Source organism: Phytophthora infestans, genomic scaffold (assembly GCF_000142945.1).
Source record: "Phytophthora infestans T30-4 supercont1.24 genomic scaffold, whole genome shotgun sequence".
Classification (NCBI taxonomy): domain Eukaryota; phylum Oomycota; class Peronosporomycetes; order Peronosporales; family Peronosporaceae; genus Phytophthora; species Phytophthora infestans.
In genome coordinates, this window is record NW_003303735.1 from 1,930,061 (window position 1) to 1,947,655 (window position 17,595).

The window sequence follows — 17,595 nt, forward strand, 5'->3', positions numbered from 1 at the left end:
CACAATCGACCATATCAGTCGAGCAACTAGCACGATTAGCAGCATTAGAAAAGGACCGAGTGGAGTCGATCCTGTCGATCCAAAGCTTGGAGCAGCAAAAGAGCGCGCTGGAGCAGCAGGTGCTTTCCATTCTATAAAATGGGTATTATATGCTTAAGGAGTTCTTACACAGTGTTGCTTACTGTGTCGTTAGGTAGCACAAGCGAATATCGCGTTACAGATGTCTTCAGAACGACTTGAGAGCACAGAGAGTCAACACCAAGACCTTATGACGGCACTCAAGAAAGATTTCCAGGAACAGGTCTGTTAAGCGAAAACCTGGATACAAGGTCACTGGAGGCTAATTGTTGTTGCCGTAACTAGGTCAAAGCATTGGGAAATCACGCGACAGATCTTCAGAACTCACTAGCAGCAACAATTGAGCGATATCGCTGCTTAGAGAAGACTGCGAGTCAGGAGAAGACCCAGCTCAGACGTGACAAGCAGAAACTCGAGCGACTTGTCCGTCTGAAAGAGGACGAAGTCCATCAGCGACTTGCAAAAGCAGAGGTCCAGACTCAGTCAGCTCAGACGCAACTGCAGCTTGTCACCAAGCAGCTCAGCCATGCGCAGCAAGCACAAGAGGCTCTCCGACTAGACCTTAAAGCAGCGCAGACTGACTACAAGCAGCTTCAAACGACAATAAGCGACCTCCATCATGACTTGACAGTTCGCAATGAAGACATCGCAAGCCTGAACGCGACACTTTCTTTAGCGAATATCTCCGTAGAGAGCAAGACGCGGTTGTTACAGCAAGCGGAGGCTCGGATCGAAGCGAGTTCCAGGGAGATGGAGCGGCAACAGACAATTGTGGAAGAACACGCGCAGCAAATACATGAGCTGGAAACCAAACTCAGTCGGTCGATCCCCGTTGACGACGAGGAGCTACAGAGTCGCCAACAACGAGAAGAAAGCGCGTGGCATCAACGCGTTTCTGCCTTGGAGCATGTTCTCGTGGCGGAGCGACAACACACGGCGTTATTCCGAGAGCAACAGCGCAAGGCAGTGCAAATGGAGCGAGAGAAGGCAACGCATGCTGTCGAGCAAGCTCAAGCGGTTGCGGCTGAGCTTGCCACCGCTAACTTGTGCTTATTGGAGCGTAAACGTCAGCGTGAACAGGAGCAAGAAGCCTTCCAAGTGACGTTGAAAGAGTACGCTGGTCGAATAGCAGGCCTTGCATCGGACAAAGATGCGTTAGAGCGCGATATTGAGGCGCTCCGATCGCAATATCAACAGCTCCAACACTTGAAAGAGCAAAGTGTCGAGGAAGCTGCTGACAATGACAAGAAGCTGAAGGAGGAGCTAGCGACGGTACGAGAAGAGCTCAAGAACTTGACGGAGATCCGCGAGAATTTGGACCGAGCACTCGCTCACGCTTTGGCGACACCAAGAGGGAAGTCTGCGCGACACCAAGCAAGCATCTCCGAGCTTCGTGTGGAGTTGCAGAAGGCAAAACAGAAGATCGCGACACTGGAAGCACAACTTTCTCACAATGGGAGTTCCCGTACGAGCGAAATCGATGGGAAACTCGCTCAGTTGAGCGCGCGCGAGAGGCGTGTGGTTGAAGAGCAAAGGTTTGGCTCATGCCGTCCGTATGATTGAGGTGTTTTCTTTACTGTGATGTTTGTGTGCGTAGAGGGCTGAAGAAGCAACGGGCGAGTGCGCGTATGCAGCTGGAAAAGGAGCGAGCAGAACTGGAGCAGCAGCGCGAGTCCCAGGACGCAGTCGACTGCAAGCAAAAGACGCACCATGCGCTTCTCCAGCAGATCATCCTGTTGCTGGCACAGCGTCTGCAGGTCATGATGGCGCTGTTTGAGACGGAGCATGTACCTACCTTAGACCAAACACAAGGTGCTTCTGACCAGGAGACAGCAGCCTTTACTGCTGTAGAGGACGTTGAGAGCTGGCGTGAAGTGCAGCAACAATGGGGAAATGTGCATAAGGCGCTACAGCATGTTGACTGGAAGTTGGAGGAAATGCGCAGTCAACTAGAAGCGTTGTATCTCGAGTACGTGGGGGTCTCGTTGGCTCCACTAGGTGAAGACCAGCAGTCGTCTCGCTCGTCTTTGCTGTCTGAATTCCACGGCCCCAACCCGTTCTCAGACGCCGTGGCCGCTGGACGCGACACTGTCCCTGTCGCCGAGCAGTTAAAAGCGAGTCGCTTGCTTCAACGCCTGTCCCGAGTGAAAGGTTTGTCAAGCGCTAAGTCCAAGTTGTCCACCGTTAGGTTCACTGATCTCTTGTGCCTCGTTTTAGCTCTAGATCACGAGACATTCGCGTTGGCTCTGGCGAGGGAGATGGCAGCGATGAAGAATGGATACGAGCAGCAGCTAGAGGAGCTGCGTGGAGAACTCCGCAAGACGCAGCAACGGCGGCAGCTGACCGGACAGCGACTTCGCACCGAACTTGCGAACGAGCGCAGTCGCAGTCAGCAAATAGTGGCACAACTACGAGAGCGCATTGCCGAACTGGAGGCGGCACTGGGAGACCAGGAGAAGGCATGGATAGCTATGCAGACACAGCAGCAGGCGATCCTCGACCAGCATGCGGCGGCGACATGCGACGACGAGCGTCAACGCGCGCTACAGGAGCTGGCGGAGCTCGTGGGAAGTGATCAGCGGCGTCGCGAGCGTGAGCGACTTTCCAAGCTGTTAGCTTACTGTGGGGCGTCGTCCGTGACTGTGGAGCGCCGAGACCGCGCGCTTGAGGAGGAGACGGTGGACGCGGTCCTGGCAGCGCATGAAGTGGATGTTGAAGAGCTGAATCATTGATGTTTTGGAAAAGCGACGTTGAAGTGAGAATGCAACAGGGATTTGCAGCCTTCGGGAATGAGTTGGGTGCATCAATGGTCACCTACTCATTCAGAGGTTTTGGCATCGCAGGAAAAAATACCTCGCGAAAACGGATTTGTCAAATACCTTGAGGACATTGATTGCTAAGTCGAACATAAGGAGAATTTTGTTGATGTGACGATTTGGTATTTCCGTGCTCCTATCGGTGCTACTTCGAAGCTGCACTACATGTAGCACGAAGTTCTGGAGTAGTTTGCATCTCCACAAAATAAATGAACATATCCGCGACTCGTAATTACCTGCTAGCGGGATCTTGCGGGGGGGGGTGATGCTCGCAGGCTGAAGTGATTGGACGCCACCCATCCCGACCCAGTGTGCACCAGCTTCAGCTGAGTTTCCCCTCCCTGCCCATCGATCAGCTGACAAGCTCGCATCAGCGCCGCTGATTCAGCGGCATAACGACCTGACCAACAACCAAGTGATCAGAAGCAAACAAATCAAACCAAAGCAACGCCAGCACCATTCATTTGGCGCAAGCAGATTCGAAACGACCATCGTTTCAAATGAGTTTTGTTCCAGCCTGGGCTTGAGCTTGCATATCTTTGTATGGGGCGATGCGCCGGACAGGGAAGCCACGTCAGACTTACCTCCGGCTCCAGCTCTTTTGCCCTCGCTCGTCGAGTCGACGGTCGGCATGCAGCACCGGCACGTTGATGTTAAAGCGTCCGCCGTTGAGACCTTCGAGATCGCTTGGATTCCAGCCTGGAACCACGAGTTCCAGACCAGCTGGAGCCTGGAGACCACCACCAGGTAACCTGCTACGTGTACGAGTCCAGAGTGAACTGGATTGTTTGGATGTTTTGGACCCATTTGGGTGATGTGTTGTTGCTCACAAAATTGCAATAATCGAAGCCTATCGCGACCGACTCAAAATGCCTGCACAATGATGCCTCTAAATCGGGCGCAGCAGACGATGAATATGGGCCGGTGTTTGGCAGAGCAGTTGTACACCACGTCCCGGCGCATCCCTGTCGGAACCCTTTCTCACGTTTTCGAGCTGAACTGCCCGCGGTGGATGGGTTGCAGTGCAACTTGCACGCAATGTGAAGCAGATCCGGCTGTGAGTTGGCGACCTGCGAGGCGGCAGTTCCTGTCTCTGTTGGCAACAAGCAAAGCATATTTTGCGTTTTGGCAGCGGGGTGGCAGCTTTCGCCAATATTTTCGCTGGCAGCCACTTCCACTATTAATTCACGAATCGCCCAGTCCGTTTTTATGTGCAGTCAGAGCGAATCGCATGGAGGCGGCAGCGAAGAAGTTTTGCCACCTTCTGATTGGCCAGAGACGAGGCAGTATCTTTTACAACAACTCTTCAAGAACATTAACCTTGGAAGAAAATTTTAGAGTACACATGTAGGTGTTCAGCAAAAACAAAGTTTGCTGAGCCTTTCAGCTAGACTTTTCCATCTAAAATTATTCGCGATACGCTAGACATCTCCAACAAAGCAAACTATCAGGCGAGATCGTTTTACCAATCTGTACGTACATCTAGAATAATAAAAGCACATCTTATCCCACTAGCTAACTTATGCCACAGGGTTCACTGACTGAAATTGTTTTAACTACTGTAGTTGACAAATAGAACCAGTAACACTGTATTAATGTACCATGCGTGCTCTTCTCAACCTAATAAAACCATTGATTTCGTTTTTTCTTTCAGCCATAATACTGTACCACGCATGTAATGTCATTTGTTAAGCAAATTAAGACGCAAAAAACAACTTAAGCAACATGTAAATAAATAGAAAAAAATTAAATGATTAAAACTTAGGTGTAATTTGCTACAGTAAATATCGCGATAGCAGCAGCCTGGCTGTCACATGCACCCGTCTCTGCCCGCATCCCATCTGCTATTTCCTTTTTTTATCTAGGGTTTTGTAAGCAATTGTGGATCTCCTCACTGTCTCCCCTCTCGCCCAGCCTACCCCTACCGGTGCTTTTATGGCAGCCACACTTGTGTTCCCCACACCAGTCTCCCACAAGTCCCCAATTTACTGTCACTCTTCATTTTGCGCGGCGCTGAGCAGGTCTCTTCTTGAGTGTCGAAACTTTTAACTTGTTAGCTCAAGCCTGACGAGACATGGACTGGATGCATCCCCGTGACCAGCTTTTGCACGGATCGGCGCCTGCCTCCGCGCCATCCTTCAAGCTTGTGGACTCTAACAACCGCGTGCGCGAGCTCACGGACCCACTAAAGCGTCAGTTGGGCGCTTCTTCCGCTTTCTATCAGCCCCAGATGAACGACGACGGACTCTCGGCGGCGGAGTTGGAGGAGCAGCGCCAGCTTGAACAGCAACTGCAGGTTCAAAAGGAGGAGATGTGCTTTATTTCGCCACTTCCGCGTCCCGACGCCACCCGTCTGCGCGTGCCTACCACGTCGCACGCCTTCACGTATGGCGGTTCTAGCTCGTCCAACCTGCACGCAACACCGCCTTTGGCGCCTCCTGTTTCTCCGTTCGCCAGCATGGCGCTCTCGGCGCCCGCTGCGCCCATCGGAAAGACCCACAACCCGTTTCTGAGTGCCACAATCGAGAATAGCCCGCGTCTGCCGTCTCTAAACGCGATGCGCAACTCGCCAGGCACACACTTGAAGCCTCTGGGCATCGCGTCACGTCCCCCGCCGCTCTCATTGCGTTCGTTCTCGGACGTGTCGACGCTGTCGTCGTCGTCACAGTCCTCTCCGTCGCCGTCGCCGATCCACCATCCGCAACTACTGCACCAACACCGCCCCAAAGCCCCGTTGCGCTCGATGTCCAACTCATCACTCTCTTCGGCGACCAACACGTCGCCTATGGTGTACTCGCAGTCGCTCCCAGGCGTGTCTTTCCTCCAAGACAGGAGACGGTCGCGTATGTCGTTTGACGGTGCCGAGCGCATGTCAATTTCATCCGAGGACGAGGACAGCGGCATGCGTCTCCTCAGTTCGAGTGTGGGCCGCAGTGAAGGCAGCAGTGACGCAATGACAGCCGCGGCAAACGCTGCGGCTCAGGCGGCACTAAACAGCGGCTCGCGTAGTGGCCGTGTGTGCAGATATGCGAACTGCAGCAACATTGCTCGTTCTCGTGGACTATGCCGCACACACGGAGGTGGCAAACGGTGCTCACACCCGAGCTGCAACAAAAGTGCACAGGCGAACCGAAAATGCATCGCACACGGTGGCGGCACTCCCTGCTCGTTCGAAGACTGTGAGAAGACGGCACAGTCGCGTGGACTGTGCAAGGCGCACGGTGGAGGCGCTCGTTGCAAACACCCGGACTGCCCCAAGAGCAGCCAATCCAAGGGACTGTGTCGTGGCCACGGTGGTGGCATCAAGTGCAAGGCTGAGAGTTGCGAGAAGTGGGTGCAGAAGAACGGGTACTGCATCAAGCACGGCCGTGAACGCGCAATGTCCTGAGAAATCACCTAGCTCCCTTAGTACTGCTGTTGTGCTGTTCAGTGGCTGTCTGGAGCGGGTGGATTGTTGTTTTTCATTTATTCGGTAACGGGTGCGAAGCGTTTCAAGTTTGGAGCGCGTGCGTTGAAGAAGGCAGAAGAGGAAGGACCAACTAGCTGAGCCGAGTGAGCTTGGTGCGTGGAAAGTATTATTGACACCCGAGAGTTATCAAAGCCTACAGAGGCATGTATATATAAGTGACTTTGATTTACGTTTTGTCATATTCTTGGTCCTTTGGCTATGATAAGACTTTTGCTATAGAATGATTCCCGGTGATTGAGGTGTCCATCATGAGCAAAGCATCTATTTTAGGGTATGCACTGCATACTATGCAGTAGCTAAACTGTGAGCGCGACAGGATGGAGATCGCGGTGCGAGTGGTGCGTGCGCGGGTGTGGCTGTCCAGTTCTCAGTTCCTTCATCAAGATGGGTTATTGTCGCTTACTCGTGTTGGCGAAACTGAGAGCGTTGCACATGCAACTCTGCGCTCCGTACAAGGGAAAAATGGGGAGCAGTGCTCACTTGCGGAGGTGGCGCAACAACTAGATCAACACAAATGCTACCGTACTGTAACAGCAGCATGGGAAGATCCAGGCATCACGTCTGGCAGCAACTGTCCAAAGTTCTCCTTGCCTGAAGAGCTGGCTGCTCAAATAAACCCCAAGGAAAAGGCAAACAAGCAAATTAATTTGCCTCGACTGGACTTCCAGCTATTTCTTCTAAAACCGCGCTCACGTGGAGGAACCTCAGCGCGCTCAGGACCGATGACCGTGTATCTTGGGTCGAGCGGGTGGCAATTAAGCGAGAAAGATGTGGAAGCGTTGGTGTCTTCTCGAGAGGTGGTTTTTCTCACGACACTTCAGAACGAGCTTGGAACACTGGAGGTGAAGCTTCGGTGTGTAGGCTCGACTGATCCTCGTCGGTTGCAAGGCAAGGGTATAGCTGCTGAAGACGATGCCGACATCCCCACAGGCTTCACCATTAACTGGAGCTCTAGTGAGGTGCTGCAGAAGGGTCTGGCTGAGAAGGGTGAGTCGACAGACAACTTTAAAGTATCACTACATTAGTTCTGATAAACTTGTTCGTGTAGCTCGACTCAAAGAAGAAGCAGACAAGAAGCTAATCGTGCAGCTCAAGCAAACAGCCAGCAAGGCAGCAAAACTTCTTGAAACCCGCGACTTGTTGCTTGTCCACATACATCGCTCACGAGCTGCCTCCATTATTCAGCGTCGAGTTCGTCTACTGCAATACAAAACGAAGGAAATTATCACGAAGTTGCGTCAAGAAGAAGAGGCACGCATTGCGGCGAAAAAGGCGAAAGTAAGGGAAATAGTCATCGCGCGTAACCGCGAACGTGCACTTGCCATGCGTGCTCGTCTTCTTGGGCATCTCGACAATAATAGGTCCTCTAAGAATGCCACACCAGACGATCCACCAGCGTTAAAGCGGATAGTGGAGTACATGGAAACTGAGCGAACAAAGTTGAAGCAAAAACTGGAAGTTCTCGAGATGCAGCGCCAACAGCTAACGAAAAAGCTAGACCGGCCTTCTAGAAGTGCTCAGCATTCGCCATACCAACGCAACGACCGATTTTTCGACGACGAGCTTGTTCGTGCCGTACAGGAGCTGCATTTCACCCGAACACACAGCAACCAAATGTAGCCATAATGTAGCCATTTCTAAGAGAAATCGTACTTTGACGAAGCCAAAACATTATGTAGCGCTAGTGTGTCAGACACTCGATTTTGCACTTCGCCCAGCATGGCGAACATGACGCTGAAGCACAATGAACTCGCCGCTGCTACAGCGGTACCGCAACTCCACATAAAGTAAGAAAAATTGTTCCGAATCTCCATAATCTTAGCTGGCGAATGATACCTTTTTAGCTCATTAGTCCCACCTACAAGCTGAGATAATACACATTCTAATTTACGCTCGCTTGTGTGCTTTATGACGACCAGGAACTTCGTGTGCTCTGCCAATTTGGGCATGCGCTTCGACTTGACCAATCTGCTGGTCAAGTCACATCGACGTGCAGAGCTAGTGCCCAAGAAGAATTGCATTCTAATGAAACTCCACAACCCCAAGGCCACTGCAATGCTCTTCGCCAACGGCAAGCTGGTCTGCACGGGTGCTGAGACGGAGGACGCCATCAAGAACGCGGCCCGCAGGTTTACACAGGTTATCCAGAAGATGGATTTCCCAGGAGTGAACCTTATCGACTTTAAGATCCAGAACGTGGTGGGAACGTGTGATATGGGCTTTCGAGTGTTGGTGGAGGCCCTCGCCTTCGCTCACAGTGACCGCTGCACGGTGAGAAGTTGCTGGTCAAGAGGATAGTATGCTGCTGTGATGATTAAAAGCTTTTTTTTGCTGGATAGTACGAGCCAGAGCTGTATCCGGCGTTGATCTACCGCTTAGAGAAGCCACAAGTGAAAGTCCTGGTGTTTGTGAGCGGTAAAGTGGTCTTTACGGACTCGAAGGAACCGCGAGAGTTATATTCTGCCTGCGAAGCTATCTTCCCGGTATGTTGTTACGTAGTTTTGTAAAAATTTAAGTGACAAATGGCTTAACGGTTGATCAATTGTCGTCAGATTCTTGCGCAATTTAAGGATTCAAAGCCTGTCGACCCTGTTAATACCAGTGACGAATTGTCGCGTCACCATTCGAAGGCTGACACATACGATGAATCTCACCTAGGATAGATGGCTGTGAGTGTCAATTTGTTTTTCTTAAATACGTGAAGTACTTAAGAGTAGTTTTTCATTGATATGCGCAAAACAAAATTATCTTCCGCGGGTCTTTAGAAGCAAATCTTCTTGCTCTATTTCTCATCGCCGTCATGGCTAAACATCAGTATTTTAACGGAAAGTGGTCTATGGCCTTTCGTACCTAAGCCCGAAAAGTACGCCTCTGAAGGACGCAGAAGGCGCTGATCTTTAGCACTTTCGAGTACATACTGCTGCTATCAAACAAAACTTGCCGAAATTCGTGAATACGAATGTAGAGTAGTCCAGGATGTGGATTCGCTGGTAATCCAAAATGCGTCTTGTAGGCGCTACATTTTTGTCATGAAAACTTGGACAAACCTGCAATATCTTCGGCACTCATCTAATAGACAGCTGCGCTGTAGCTTGTGTCTGTAAGATAGAGGCTTTGGCTGTTAGTATATTATTCTGCTTCAATTAAAAGACCTTGACCCTCCTTATCGTATCGCCACAAAAAATCACATGAATCAAAAATACGTCTATGAAATGGGCTAGCAGAGGCTGCTCGCGGTGTGGGCCTAAAAAGTGTTGTCTGTCTACTTGATCTTGGCTGCGTTGGCCTCCGGGAGCCGCTCAATCACAAATTTGCGGTTGGAAATATACATGATAGGCACACCGGGCACCTTACGGATGCGGCGTTTAAGTTCACGATCACACGTCGCGACGACGTAGCAGCGGTGCTGCTGCACGCGCTGAACCAGGCAATCATCGGCGTACGTGCCCTTGTGCGTGCAGGGCAGGCGCTCGAAGCGCGGATCCTTCGCTAGTCGCAATGCCACACGGTATTTGTGCCCAAGCTTCTCCAGTTCACCCATCACGCAGTCCGTGATGCACGGGGTGCCTATAGAGTTCAATAATTATTCGTGGTAAGTGAATGGAGCATCAACAATTGAGTATAAGTTTATAGTTCGGGACTCACACTTGGCTAGAAGGCAGTCCATCATGGCTGAAACGACCTCGAGCTTGTTCTTGATGGAGAAATTGATGAAATTCGTATCCACGATTACGTTGTACGGGGGGCCCAGCGCTGAGTTGTACTTAAAGAACATGTTGGACGGGATCTGGTCACTGTTAATCAACACAGCATCAGCAAAAGCAGTTAGTCTCGAGTGTCTTTTTATCTTTTTAGTAGCTGGGTTATTCATTGCTCACATTTGCTTGGGCTCCGCTTCCTTGCGTTTCTTCTCTTCTGCCTTCGCAACTGCCTTGCGCACCGAGTTGCTGTAATTACATTATGAACGTAAAAGCGTTAGATTAAATAGACTAAAGCAGCCGAGCAGCTACTTCGTACGTACATGCGGGTATCGCGAGGACTTATCATACGCTTCACAGCGGCGAACTTGCGGGTCTTCTTAGCTTTTCCCTGCAGCACCGAGCACAACAGACGCAGTAGTTAGTACACACATATATACGTCGCCTTGGTCTTTTTCTAAAAGGAAGCATCAGAGCCAGCACGCGCACCATTGTATTGAGTGTGTTGCTATGTCTTCTGTGCCAACCACCAGCAAACAGTTTATCAGCAAAATGTTACTAAAAAATGTTTCATTCATGTGGGCCACACAAGTGTCACTGATCAGTAAAAATTATAAAAACAAACAAATAACCAGCTTTGACTGATGAGCTCAAAATCTAGGGCATCAATGCGCGGGATGACGGGGTTTAACATGGAGGAGGAGAAGGACGAGGGCCACTTCGATGCAGACGGAAACTTTGTATGGGACGATGAGTCCAAGAAGGTTCAAGAAGAGGCCTGGCTGGACGACGTCTCGGAGCAGCAGATTGGTGCAGCCAAGAGCGCCAAGAGCCGACGAGAATATCGCGACGAGCAGGTGGAGGAGACGATGACGGAGGAGGCAGCCAATAGGACGCTGGCCACACTGCTTAATCCTCGCGAGACGGTGTTGCATGCGCTCAAGCGACTTGGTTCCAAGAAGTCGACGCGGATGCGACCTGGTAACAAGCGTAAGCAGGCACAGAGAAGCGAGACGGAGCCAAGCCAGACTGCGGAGGAGAAGAAACAGTTTGAACAGGTCACAGAGGCTGCAGACTTCCTCCTGAGGTCAGGAGAAGTGGATGTTTACAGTCAGATAAAGGAGGAATTTGTCCCTGAGGAGGAACTCATAGCGCAGCGGAGACGTGTGCAGTTCGCTGAAGAGACGGAAGCTAAGAGCGAGGAGAAGCCACCCAAGCAAGAAGTCATGTGGGAGTATAAAGCCACCGATGGACAGATCCACGGACCATTCCCGACTTCAAGCTTTGTGGCATGGCAACAACAGGTGGGTTTGAATAGAAGTTATGATGCTAAAGAGCTGATGGACTGAATGCTGTTGCCTTTGCTGTGAGTTGCAGGGCTATTTTAAAGGAGAGAGTGCCGTCGATATGCGGCAAGTCAGGAGTAGTGATGCTGCTGTTGAAGACCCTAGTAACGAGTCGAACAAGAAGCAGAAGCTAACGGTGTCGGCCGAGCAAGAGATGCTGAACGATTTCGAGGATAGTGACGGCGACGACGATAGTCCGACTGCTTGTGACAAGGAGAAGGCAGACGAGAACCCTTGGAAACGATCAGATACGATCGCTTTTTCCTCATATTAAAGCTGGCAGGGGAAATACAGAACGCACGTCGATCGTCCTTATCGCTACAAAAGGTAGCCTATAACTATCAGCGGCGAGATAGCTACCCAAAGTTAGTCGTCCTTCTTGGAGTATGCTCCAGCGTTGGTCCTTCGTGTCACGTTGCGAGGACTCATTCGTCTCGGCGATCCGTGGCTGCGTCGGTGGTCCATGGTCCGACGTCGTACATCCACGTTGTCGTTCAGATCTTCGTCCTCGCTAGAATCAGAGTCGTCCTCCATTAGCGGACGTTGGCTACAGTAACAACAAGAGAGTGAGTAAACCTGCAAGTCGAGACAAAGGATCGTCAAGTGCATCTCACCTCTTGGGGTCTCTGCTAGCGGGAGCGTCGTTGCGCATCTGGAAGCGCATGTACATGTCGTGCATCTTGCTCTTCATAACTGTAGACACTCAATTCAGTCAATACAGTGCACACTCATCTTCAATACACGGCCTGTACCCACCTTCGCTCATGGACGAGAACTTCTCGCTCATGGCTGTGTACGTCTCGCTGGCCATCTCGGCTGCTGTCTTCTCGGGTTGGTAAGCTTGGCTCGGTATCATTGATCGGTTGTCGTGGAAGTGGGACGAGAATTCCTCACTGGAAAGCACCTCGTCCCGGAAGATCTGGTCCTGCAGCATACGCGCCAGGATTGCGTCGCGTTCCTCCTGTTCGGACAATTCACGGTGATCGTAGGTCGGCAGCCGCAAGAAATCGTCGGGAAGCTTGACGCGGCCACACGGATGTCCACGCGGAGAAGACGACGGCGCTGTTATCGGACTGCGCGGACGACGCGGCGGAGATCTCGGAGCTGGCGGCGGCTGTGAATCGTGCGCTTCTGCGGCGCCAGGCGTCGCATCCATAGTCAGCAAAGTGTCCACCGTGCTCTCCATATTTCCTTGATGCGCCTCTAAAAGTTCCTGCAGCAGCTCTACGTCCCAGGACGGGAACATTCCACGTAGCGCGGCCAGCTCATCACGGAAGTTTTGCGCCATTTTGACTCTAATTTAGTGATGCCAAGTCTGTAAACACTGTATGAATCGATATCAACTAAAGAAGGTGCAAGTACCGTTGCTTCCAGTGTAATTCGCCGATTAGCATCATAGTCGTCATCTCGAGATGAGAGCGACACTGTTGCTAGCTGTGCTTCTGATAGGGGGAGCTGTGCATGCGGAACCTAAAGCCAAGCCCGACAAAACGTGTCGCTCGGCTGGTGTACTCAAGTTCGACGCGGAGACACTCCCCATGCAGCGCGTACGTGGAGAGTTAGCTACTCCCTGACTCTGTGTGTGAGCTTATATGTACTGTGATTCATGCGTATGATAATAATACAGACTAAGGGGATGGAGGTGTGCAGCAAATACCGCAAGAACACGTGCTGCAATGCCTCTCACGCTCATGCTCTCCGATTGTACGTACAGAGTTAGACATGGTGACTTTGCGTTGACACTCACTCGAGCTGATGGCTGCTGTACTGATGCAGGAAGATTCGGGAGCCAGTAGTAGCAAAGTTCAGTCGCAAATGCCAGGCGTTGACGGAGGAGATGGCGTGCTCGTCGTGTCATCCGCTAATGGGAACGTGGGAGATGAAGAACGTGTGTCCGAGTCTGTGCAACGACTGGTACGATGCCTGTAAGGACGAATATTACGCTTACGGAGGAGCTGGCACGGTGGCTCCATGCTATGGCAATGCACTTGTCTGCTCGCCACTCAAGTCAATTGCCAAGTCTGGTGCAGACTTCTGCGTCCACATGGGGTTCCACGTAGGCACCGATACGGACGCTGAAGGTATCGACTGCTTCGACGGATCTGTACCTGAACAAGTGGGCGAAGCAGAACCCACTGAGCCGTGGCAAATGCGACTGAAGCGTATGTTGGAAGAGGAGGCCGAGAATCCTTCCGGATTGTTCATCGCAGGCTGCTTCGTTATTGTTACGATGATTCTCATGGGCGGGAGACTTGCCAGACAGTTCGGCGATCCTTTTGGTGGCGACCAACTCAGCCTCATGGAAGTGCGTCGCTTGCAACAAGAGCGTTATGAACGCGGGGAGGAGATGTACGACGACGAGACCGACAGCAGCAGCGACGAAGGGCACGCACCGCGGTCAACGATCGACCAAGTTGACGACGACGGTGAGCCCAGCATGCCTGCTACTTCTAGTACATCATAAACTGCCACTTCACCCTCGTGGTATGCCGGTGAGGTTCGACCAGCGTAGTTGTCCAAGATAGAAGTCGAGCAACGAAGCGTAAACGTCTACTGTGAGCCATAACGTTCCGAAGCTAACAGGAGCAGCAGCTCTGCCTTTACCGCGAGAAATTGCAGAGCAACGTGGTATCCCAGCAGCACATGTATTCATTATTTACTCGTGGCTTCCTTGCGGCTCTTGCTTGTGTTGTCTTGTCCGCAAGGAGATAGATCCCCGCTAGCTCCGCTCCATCTGTAACCGCCTTTGTTCGTGACATTATGTAGCCTTCGTTCTTCTGCTTAGTCCTGGTTCTTAAGATGCTCCACGCGGGTCTTCCACTCCTCGTACTGGCATTTCTCGTAGGCGTGACGCAAGTCCTGGCACTTCCACGGGAGGAAAAACGTGGCCCGTCGGCACTCGTTCAGCGGGATCAGCAGACCAGCGCATGTATCACGGTAGTGCAGAGGCAGCTTGGCATCCACCATTTCCTGGCGCGTCGGCACACGGGGAGCTGCAGCGTTGGCGTCAATCATAAAAGAGCAAAATGTCAGAAATACCTCGTTCTAGGTCAAAATGGGGCGTGGAGAGTCGAAAATTTCGGCAACAGCCACGCAAAGACACACGCGAACCTGCTCCGCCGTGTCTTGTGCATCAATATACTAGCGTTATTCGACTACACACCTTCGTAGTGACCGCCGCCCATGCTTTAGATTCTCGCTTGTTCGCACCTCCAGAAACGCTAACTCTCCGCCCCTCGTGTTGCGACCAGTTTTAACCAATCCGAAAGCAAACAGAACATTAGTTTTTACCAATCCAAGCGTGGGGGTGTATCCATAGTAACGGGAAGTGTAAATTTACGCAGTTAGCTATAGGATGGCTATGAGTAGTGCCGCTCCTGCTCCCGTGCTACCAGCGGAGCTGCAGCAGGACCACAAGGCTGTAGGTGCTAAGGTGCGCGTGGTCACTGCCGCAAAGGAGACTTTCGAGGGTGTTATCTTCACGCTGGACCCTGTGGCTAATTTTCTCGTGCTCGGTAAGCTCGACGAAACACGCGTTGAAGCTGAAGACGCACTCTGCTGACCATACTGATCCTGTACAGAAGAGCAAGATGGAGCCAAGTGCAAGACGCGCATTTTCCAGCTTAAAGCGCTGCAGAAAGTTGAAGTGCTGGAGCATGCCCCCGCTGGACTTATGTTGACCCTTCCAGCCATCAGCTCTGACGAGCTCCTGCGCATGGAGCAGCGTAACAAGGTACTAGCCGAGCGAGCTCTGGCTTCCATTGGCCAGGGCGTATCCAGCGAAGCGCAAGTCATCTTCGACGCACTCAACAAGACGTAAGTGTGCTGGGGACAGATGAAGTGGGACAAGATCTGACTAAGGTGCTGCTAATTAGGATGCCGTGTGAGTGGGAAGGCGCCAACATCCGAGTTATGGGCGAAGTGGTGATTAAGCCACCGTACCACCCACAGAACTGCGTGAGTGCCAACACGCAGGTGCTCTCGCGAGTCAAGAAAGTGGTGAGTTGAACGATATCTTAGTCAGATGAAGAGGCCAGCAACTGATGTTGGTTGTTGTTGCAGCTGGAGGGTGAGAAGAGCAAACTGAAGAAGGCCAAAAAGTGATAGGACTGGGATCGTCGCGCTTACAGGCCTCGCGGTCGGGGTAGTCCTCTGCTTCAAAGGGGAGACGCAGTATTCGATCGCCATCGTCGAATGAGCGGACGTTGAACAGTATGAGTTGCAGAGTCGATAGGCTTGGCTCAAGTAGAAGGGAATGCCCTATGCATACTTGGGAATAAAGGAACGGAATGGAACGGGACAAACGATGTAATAAGCATCGTTTGTATGAGTAGGTGCGTCCATGCTTTGGTTTCCTGTGCTGAGATCGAGAGGTAATTGCAGCTTGTGCGATCATCTTAATCGTACACGCGTAGGTTGTACTCCAGGTGATTTACAGTAAATTACTTCTCTACAGTGCCGTCAAATCGATAGCGGCAGCGACTCGGATTTTATTCTCCAGGAACGGTTTACATTGCAGTTAGAAATCTAGAATAGGGCTGGTCTAGGTGGGTAATTACGTCATCGAATGCAACGACGGCTTACACTGCAGCTTCATCATTGATGACTACATGTACAGTAGAGTAATTGAAGGGTTACGACCAGTAAAACGTGTTGAAGTTAACCCGTAATGTCTCGTCTCATTTTTAAAACGGCCAGATCTAAACCTGCACATCCTGTTGGAATCCAGCACATCGAAGTCTGCTCAATCACACACCGGCGTAGCCAAACAGCGTGAGGCTTGAGACCATAATGAACATGCCAGCGAGCATCCCGAACGCAACGATGTGATTCTCGTCCTTCGCGAGCTTGTATGCAGCCGGAATGAGCTCCTTCACGCAAATGCAGACCATGATACCGCACACGATTCCAAACAAAATCCCTTCCGAGATCGGATCCATGCCGTCTCCGATAGCCAACCACGCGATGACTCCACCCATCGGCTCGGCGCACGCTGAGATAGTGCACCACATGATGCCACGCCAACGGGATCCAGTCGCAAAGTAGATAGGAGCAGCAACAGCAATGGCTTCCGGAATGTTGTGGAGGCCGATACCAACTGCGAGTGAGAGCCCAACTGAAGTTTTTTTGTATAGCACCGACGTACGTAGCAATGCCTTCTGGTAAGTTGTGAATACCAATCGCCAAAGCACTGAGTACACCCATGCGTTGTAGTGCAAGCTTCGCTTTGGGATCCATCTTGACATAGTGCGCGTTGGGTGTCTGGGATCCCGGCTCAAGAGCATGGAAGCTTTCGTTGTCCTTGCTGAGCTCTAACGATTCGCGGTTAGAATTCAGGTTGTCGATCTCCGTCATTTCATGTACAGGAGAGATCTTGTGCACAACCACGTCGATAGCGTAGATGAGAGCGATTCCGACTGCAAAGCATGCAGTAGCAGCGAGCCACCCGTGTCCCGTAGCCGTCTCCTCCGACATTTCATCCGTCTTGAAGCCCTCCGTTAGTAAATGCACCGACTCGCCGTAGATCTCTACCAGCGAAATGAACATCATTACACCCGCTGAAATGCTGAGAGCGATCGCCAGGCTACGCGGATTCGCCAAATGGACGAGATGCCTGTTCAAGACAACCATACCACCGAGGATCGTAGCGATCCCCGCCGCAATGTTAAGCGCGAATGCGACCCCAACAGAGTGTCCGGTTTGTATCATGACCAATAAGGTGGTGAAGTCGAATTAAGTGGTATGTCGAACGCTGCAAAATTGAGAATGAAATGAATTGCTTAGCGTCTAGAGAGCGAGCAGCTCACTTCGGATGATGTTTTTACGAGGCTCCGCCGATGTAAGAGCTATTTGGCGCTCATGACGGTTGCACCACAGCGCTAAACCAGCGTGAAAATGCTTCAGAATATGGAAATCATTAGCCGAAATTGTCTATCGGTTGAAGTGCTCCTTCCGAGCCTATGTACTACGGTTGGCTGGTGGCACGAGCATGAGCACCAGATCCCGTTGAAATTGCGATCAACACACATATTCGGTTATTAGCGCGTGCTGTAGCCCGGCGTTGAGGATATGGAGCCAGATGAATCACTTGAGATGATCCAAGTCCGACTAAATCCATGTACCCAAAAAGTGTAGTTGATGCATGATTTCACGTCAAAGGTGGTAAAAACCTGAAGTCACGTACACGA

General features: G+C 51.4%; 11 protein-coding genes across 11 annotated transcripts; 7 read left to right on the top strand and 4 right to left on the bottom strand.

The window, feature by feature from the left end:
- Positions 1-2,015: 2,015 nt before the first annotated feature.
- Positions 2,016-2,810, top strand: PITG_12301 (uncharacterized protein; the record flags this gene model as incomplete). Its single annotated transcript, XM_002900858.1, has 2 exons — positions 2,016-2,229; positions 2,302-2,810. 2 exons carry the CDS (start codon positions 2,016-2,018, stop codon positions 2,808-2,810), a joined length of 723 nt encoding a protein of 240 aa, XP_002900904.1.
- Positions 2,811-4,899: 2,089 nt separating this feature from the next.
- On the top strand, positions 4,900-6,582 carry PITG_12302 (uncharacterized protein; the record flags this gene model as incomplete). Its single annotated transcript, XM_002900859.1, has 1 exon — positions 4,900-6,582. One exon carries the CDS (start codon positions 4,969-4,971, stop codon positions 6,280-6,282), a length of 1,314 nt encoding a protein of 437 aa, XP_002900905.1.
- Positions 6,583-6,680: 98 nt separating this feature from the next.
- Positions 6,681-7,983, top strand: PITG_12303 (uncharacterized protein; the record flags this gene model as incomplete). The annotated part of the gene is made up of 3 exons (XM_002900860.1): positions 6,681-7,218; positions 7,264-7,350; positions 7,412-7,983. The coding sequence occupies 3 exons, from the start codon at positions 6,681-6,683 to the stop codon at positions 7,981-7,983; spliced, it is 1,197 nt and encodes a 398-aa protein (XP_002900906.1).
- Positions 7,984-8,310: 327 nt separating this feature from the next.
- On the top strand, positions 8,311-8,870 carry PITG_12304 (TATA-box-binding protein, putative; the record flags this gene model as incomplete). Its single annotated transcript, XM_002900861.1, has 2 exons — positions 8,311-8,634; positions 8,703-8,870. 2 exons carry the CDS (start codon positions 8,311-8,313, stop codon positions 8,868-8,870), a joined length of 492 nt encoding a protein of 163 aa, XP_002900907.1.
- Positions 8,871-9,625: 755 nt separating this feature from the next.
- On the bottom strand, positions 9,626-10,553 carry PITG_12305 (rRNA-processing protein FCF1; the record flags this gene model as incomplete). Its single annotated transcript, XM_002900862.1, has 5 exons — positions 9,626-9,930; positions 10,009-10,157; positions 10,242-10,310; positions 10,385-10,452; positions 10,551-10,553. 5 exons carry the CDS (start codon positions 10,551-10,553, stop codon positions 9,626-9,628), a joined length of 594 nt encoding a protein of 197 aa, XP_002900908.1.
- A 142-nt stretch (positions 10,554-10,695) lies between these two features.
- Positions 10,696-11,681, top strand: PITG_12306 (uncharacterized protein; the record flags this gene model as incomplete). The annotated part of the gene is made up of 3 exons (XM_002900863.1): positions 10,696-11,365; positions 11,439-11,477; positions 11,556-11,681. 3 exons carry the CDS (start codon positions 10,739-10,741, stop codon positions 11,679-11,681), a joined length of 792 nt encoding a protein of 263 aa, XP_002900909.1.
- A 92-nt stretch (positions 11,682-11,773) lies between these two features.
- PITG_12307 (uncharacterized protein) lies at positions 11,774-12,695 on the bottom strand (the record flags this gene model as incomplete). Its single annotated transcript, XM_002900864.1, has 3 exons — positions 11,774-11,954; positions 12,022-12,100; positions 12,164-12,695. 3 exons carry the CDS (start codon positions 12,693-12,695, stop codon positions 11,774-11,776), a joined length of 792 nt encoding a protein of 263 aa, XP_002900910.1.
- A 138-nt stretch (positions 12,696-12,833) lies between these two features.
- PITG_12308 (uncharacterized protein) lies at positions 12,834-13,871 on the top strand (the record flags this gene model as incomplete). Its single annotated transcript, XM_002900865.1, has 3 exons — positions 12,834-12,954; positions 13,035-13,111; positions 13,184-13,871. The coding sequence occupies 3 exons, from the start codon at positions 12,946-12,948 to the stop codon at positions 13,869-13,871; spliced, it is 774 nt and encodes a 257-aa protein (XP_002900911.1).
- Positions 13,872-14,188: 317 nt separating this feature from the next.
- Positions 14,189-14,422, bottom strand: PITG_12309 (uncharacterized protein; the record flags this gene model as incomplete). Its single annotated transcript, XM_002900866.1, has 1 exon — positions 14,189-14,422. One exon carries the CDS (start codon positions 14,420-14,422, stop codon positions 14,189-14,191), a length of 234 nt encoding a protein of 77 aa, XP_002900912.1.
- Positions 14,423-14,762: 340 nt separating this feature from the next.
- On the top strand, positions 14,763-15,728 carry PITG_12310 (uncharacterized protein; the record flags this gene model as incomplete). The annotated part of the gene is made up of 4 exons (XM_002900867.1): positions 14,763-14,922; positions 14,989-15,223; positions 15,283-15,406; positions 15,470-15,728. 4 exons carry the CDS (start codon positions 14,763-14,765, stop codon positions 15,509-15,511), a joined length of 561 nt encoding a protein of 186 aa, XP_002900913.1.
- A 427-nt stretch (positions 15,729-16,155) lies between these two features.
- PITG_12311 (Zinc (Zn2)-Iron (Fe2) Permease (ZIP) Family) lies at positions 16,156-17,116 on the bottom strand (the record flags this gene model as incomplete). Its single annotated transcript, XM_002900868.1, has 2 exons — positions 16,156-16,523; positions 16,609-17,116. 2 exons carry the CDS (start codon positions 17,114-17,116, stop codon positions 16,156-16,158), a joined length of 876 nt encoding a protein of 291 aa, XP_002900914.1.
- Positions 17,117-17,595: the final 479 nt, after the last annotated feature.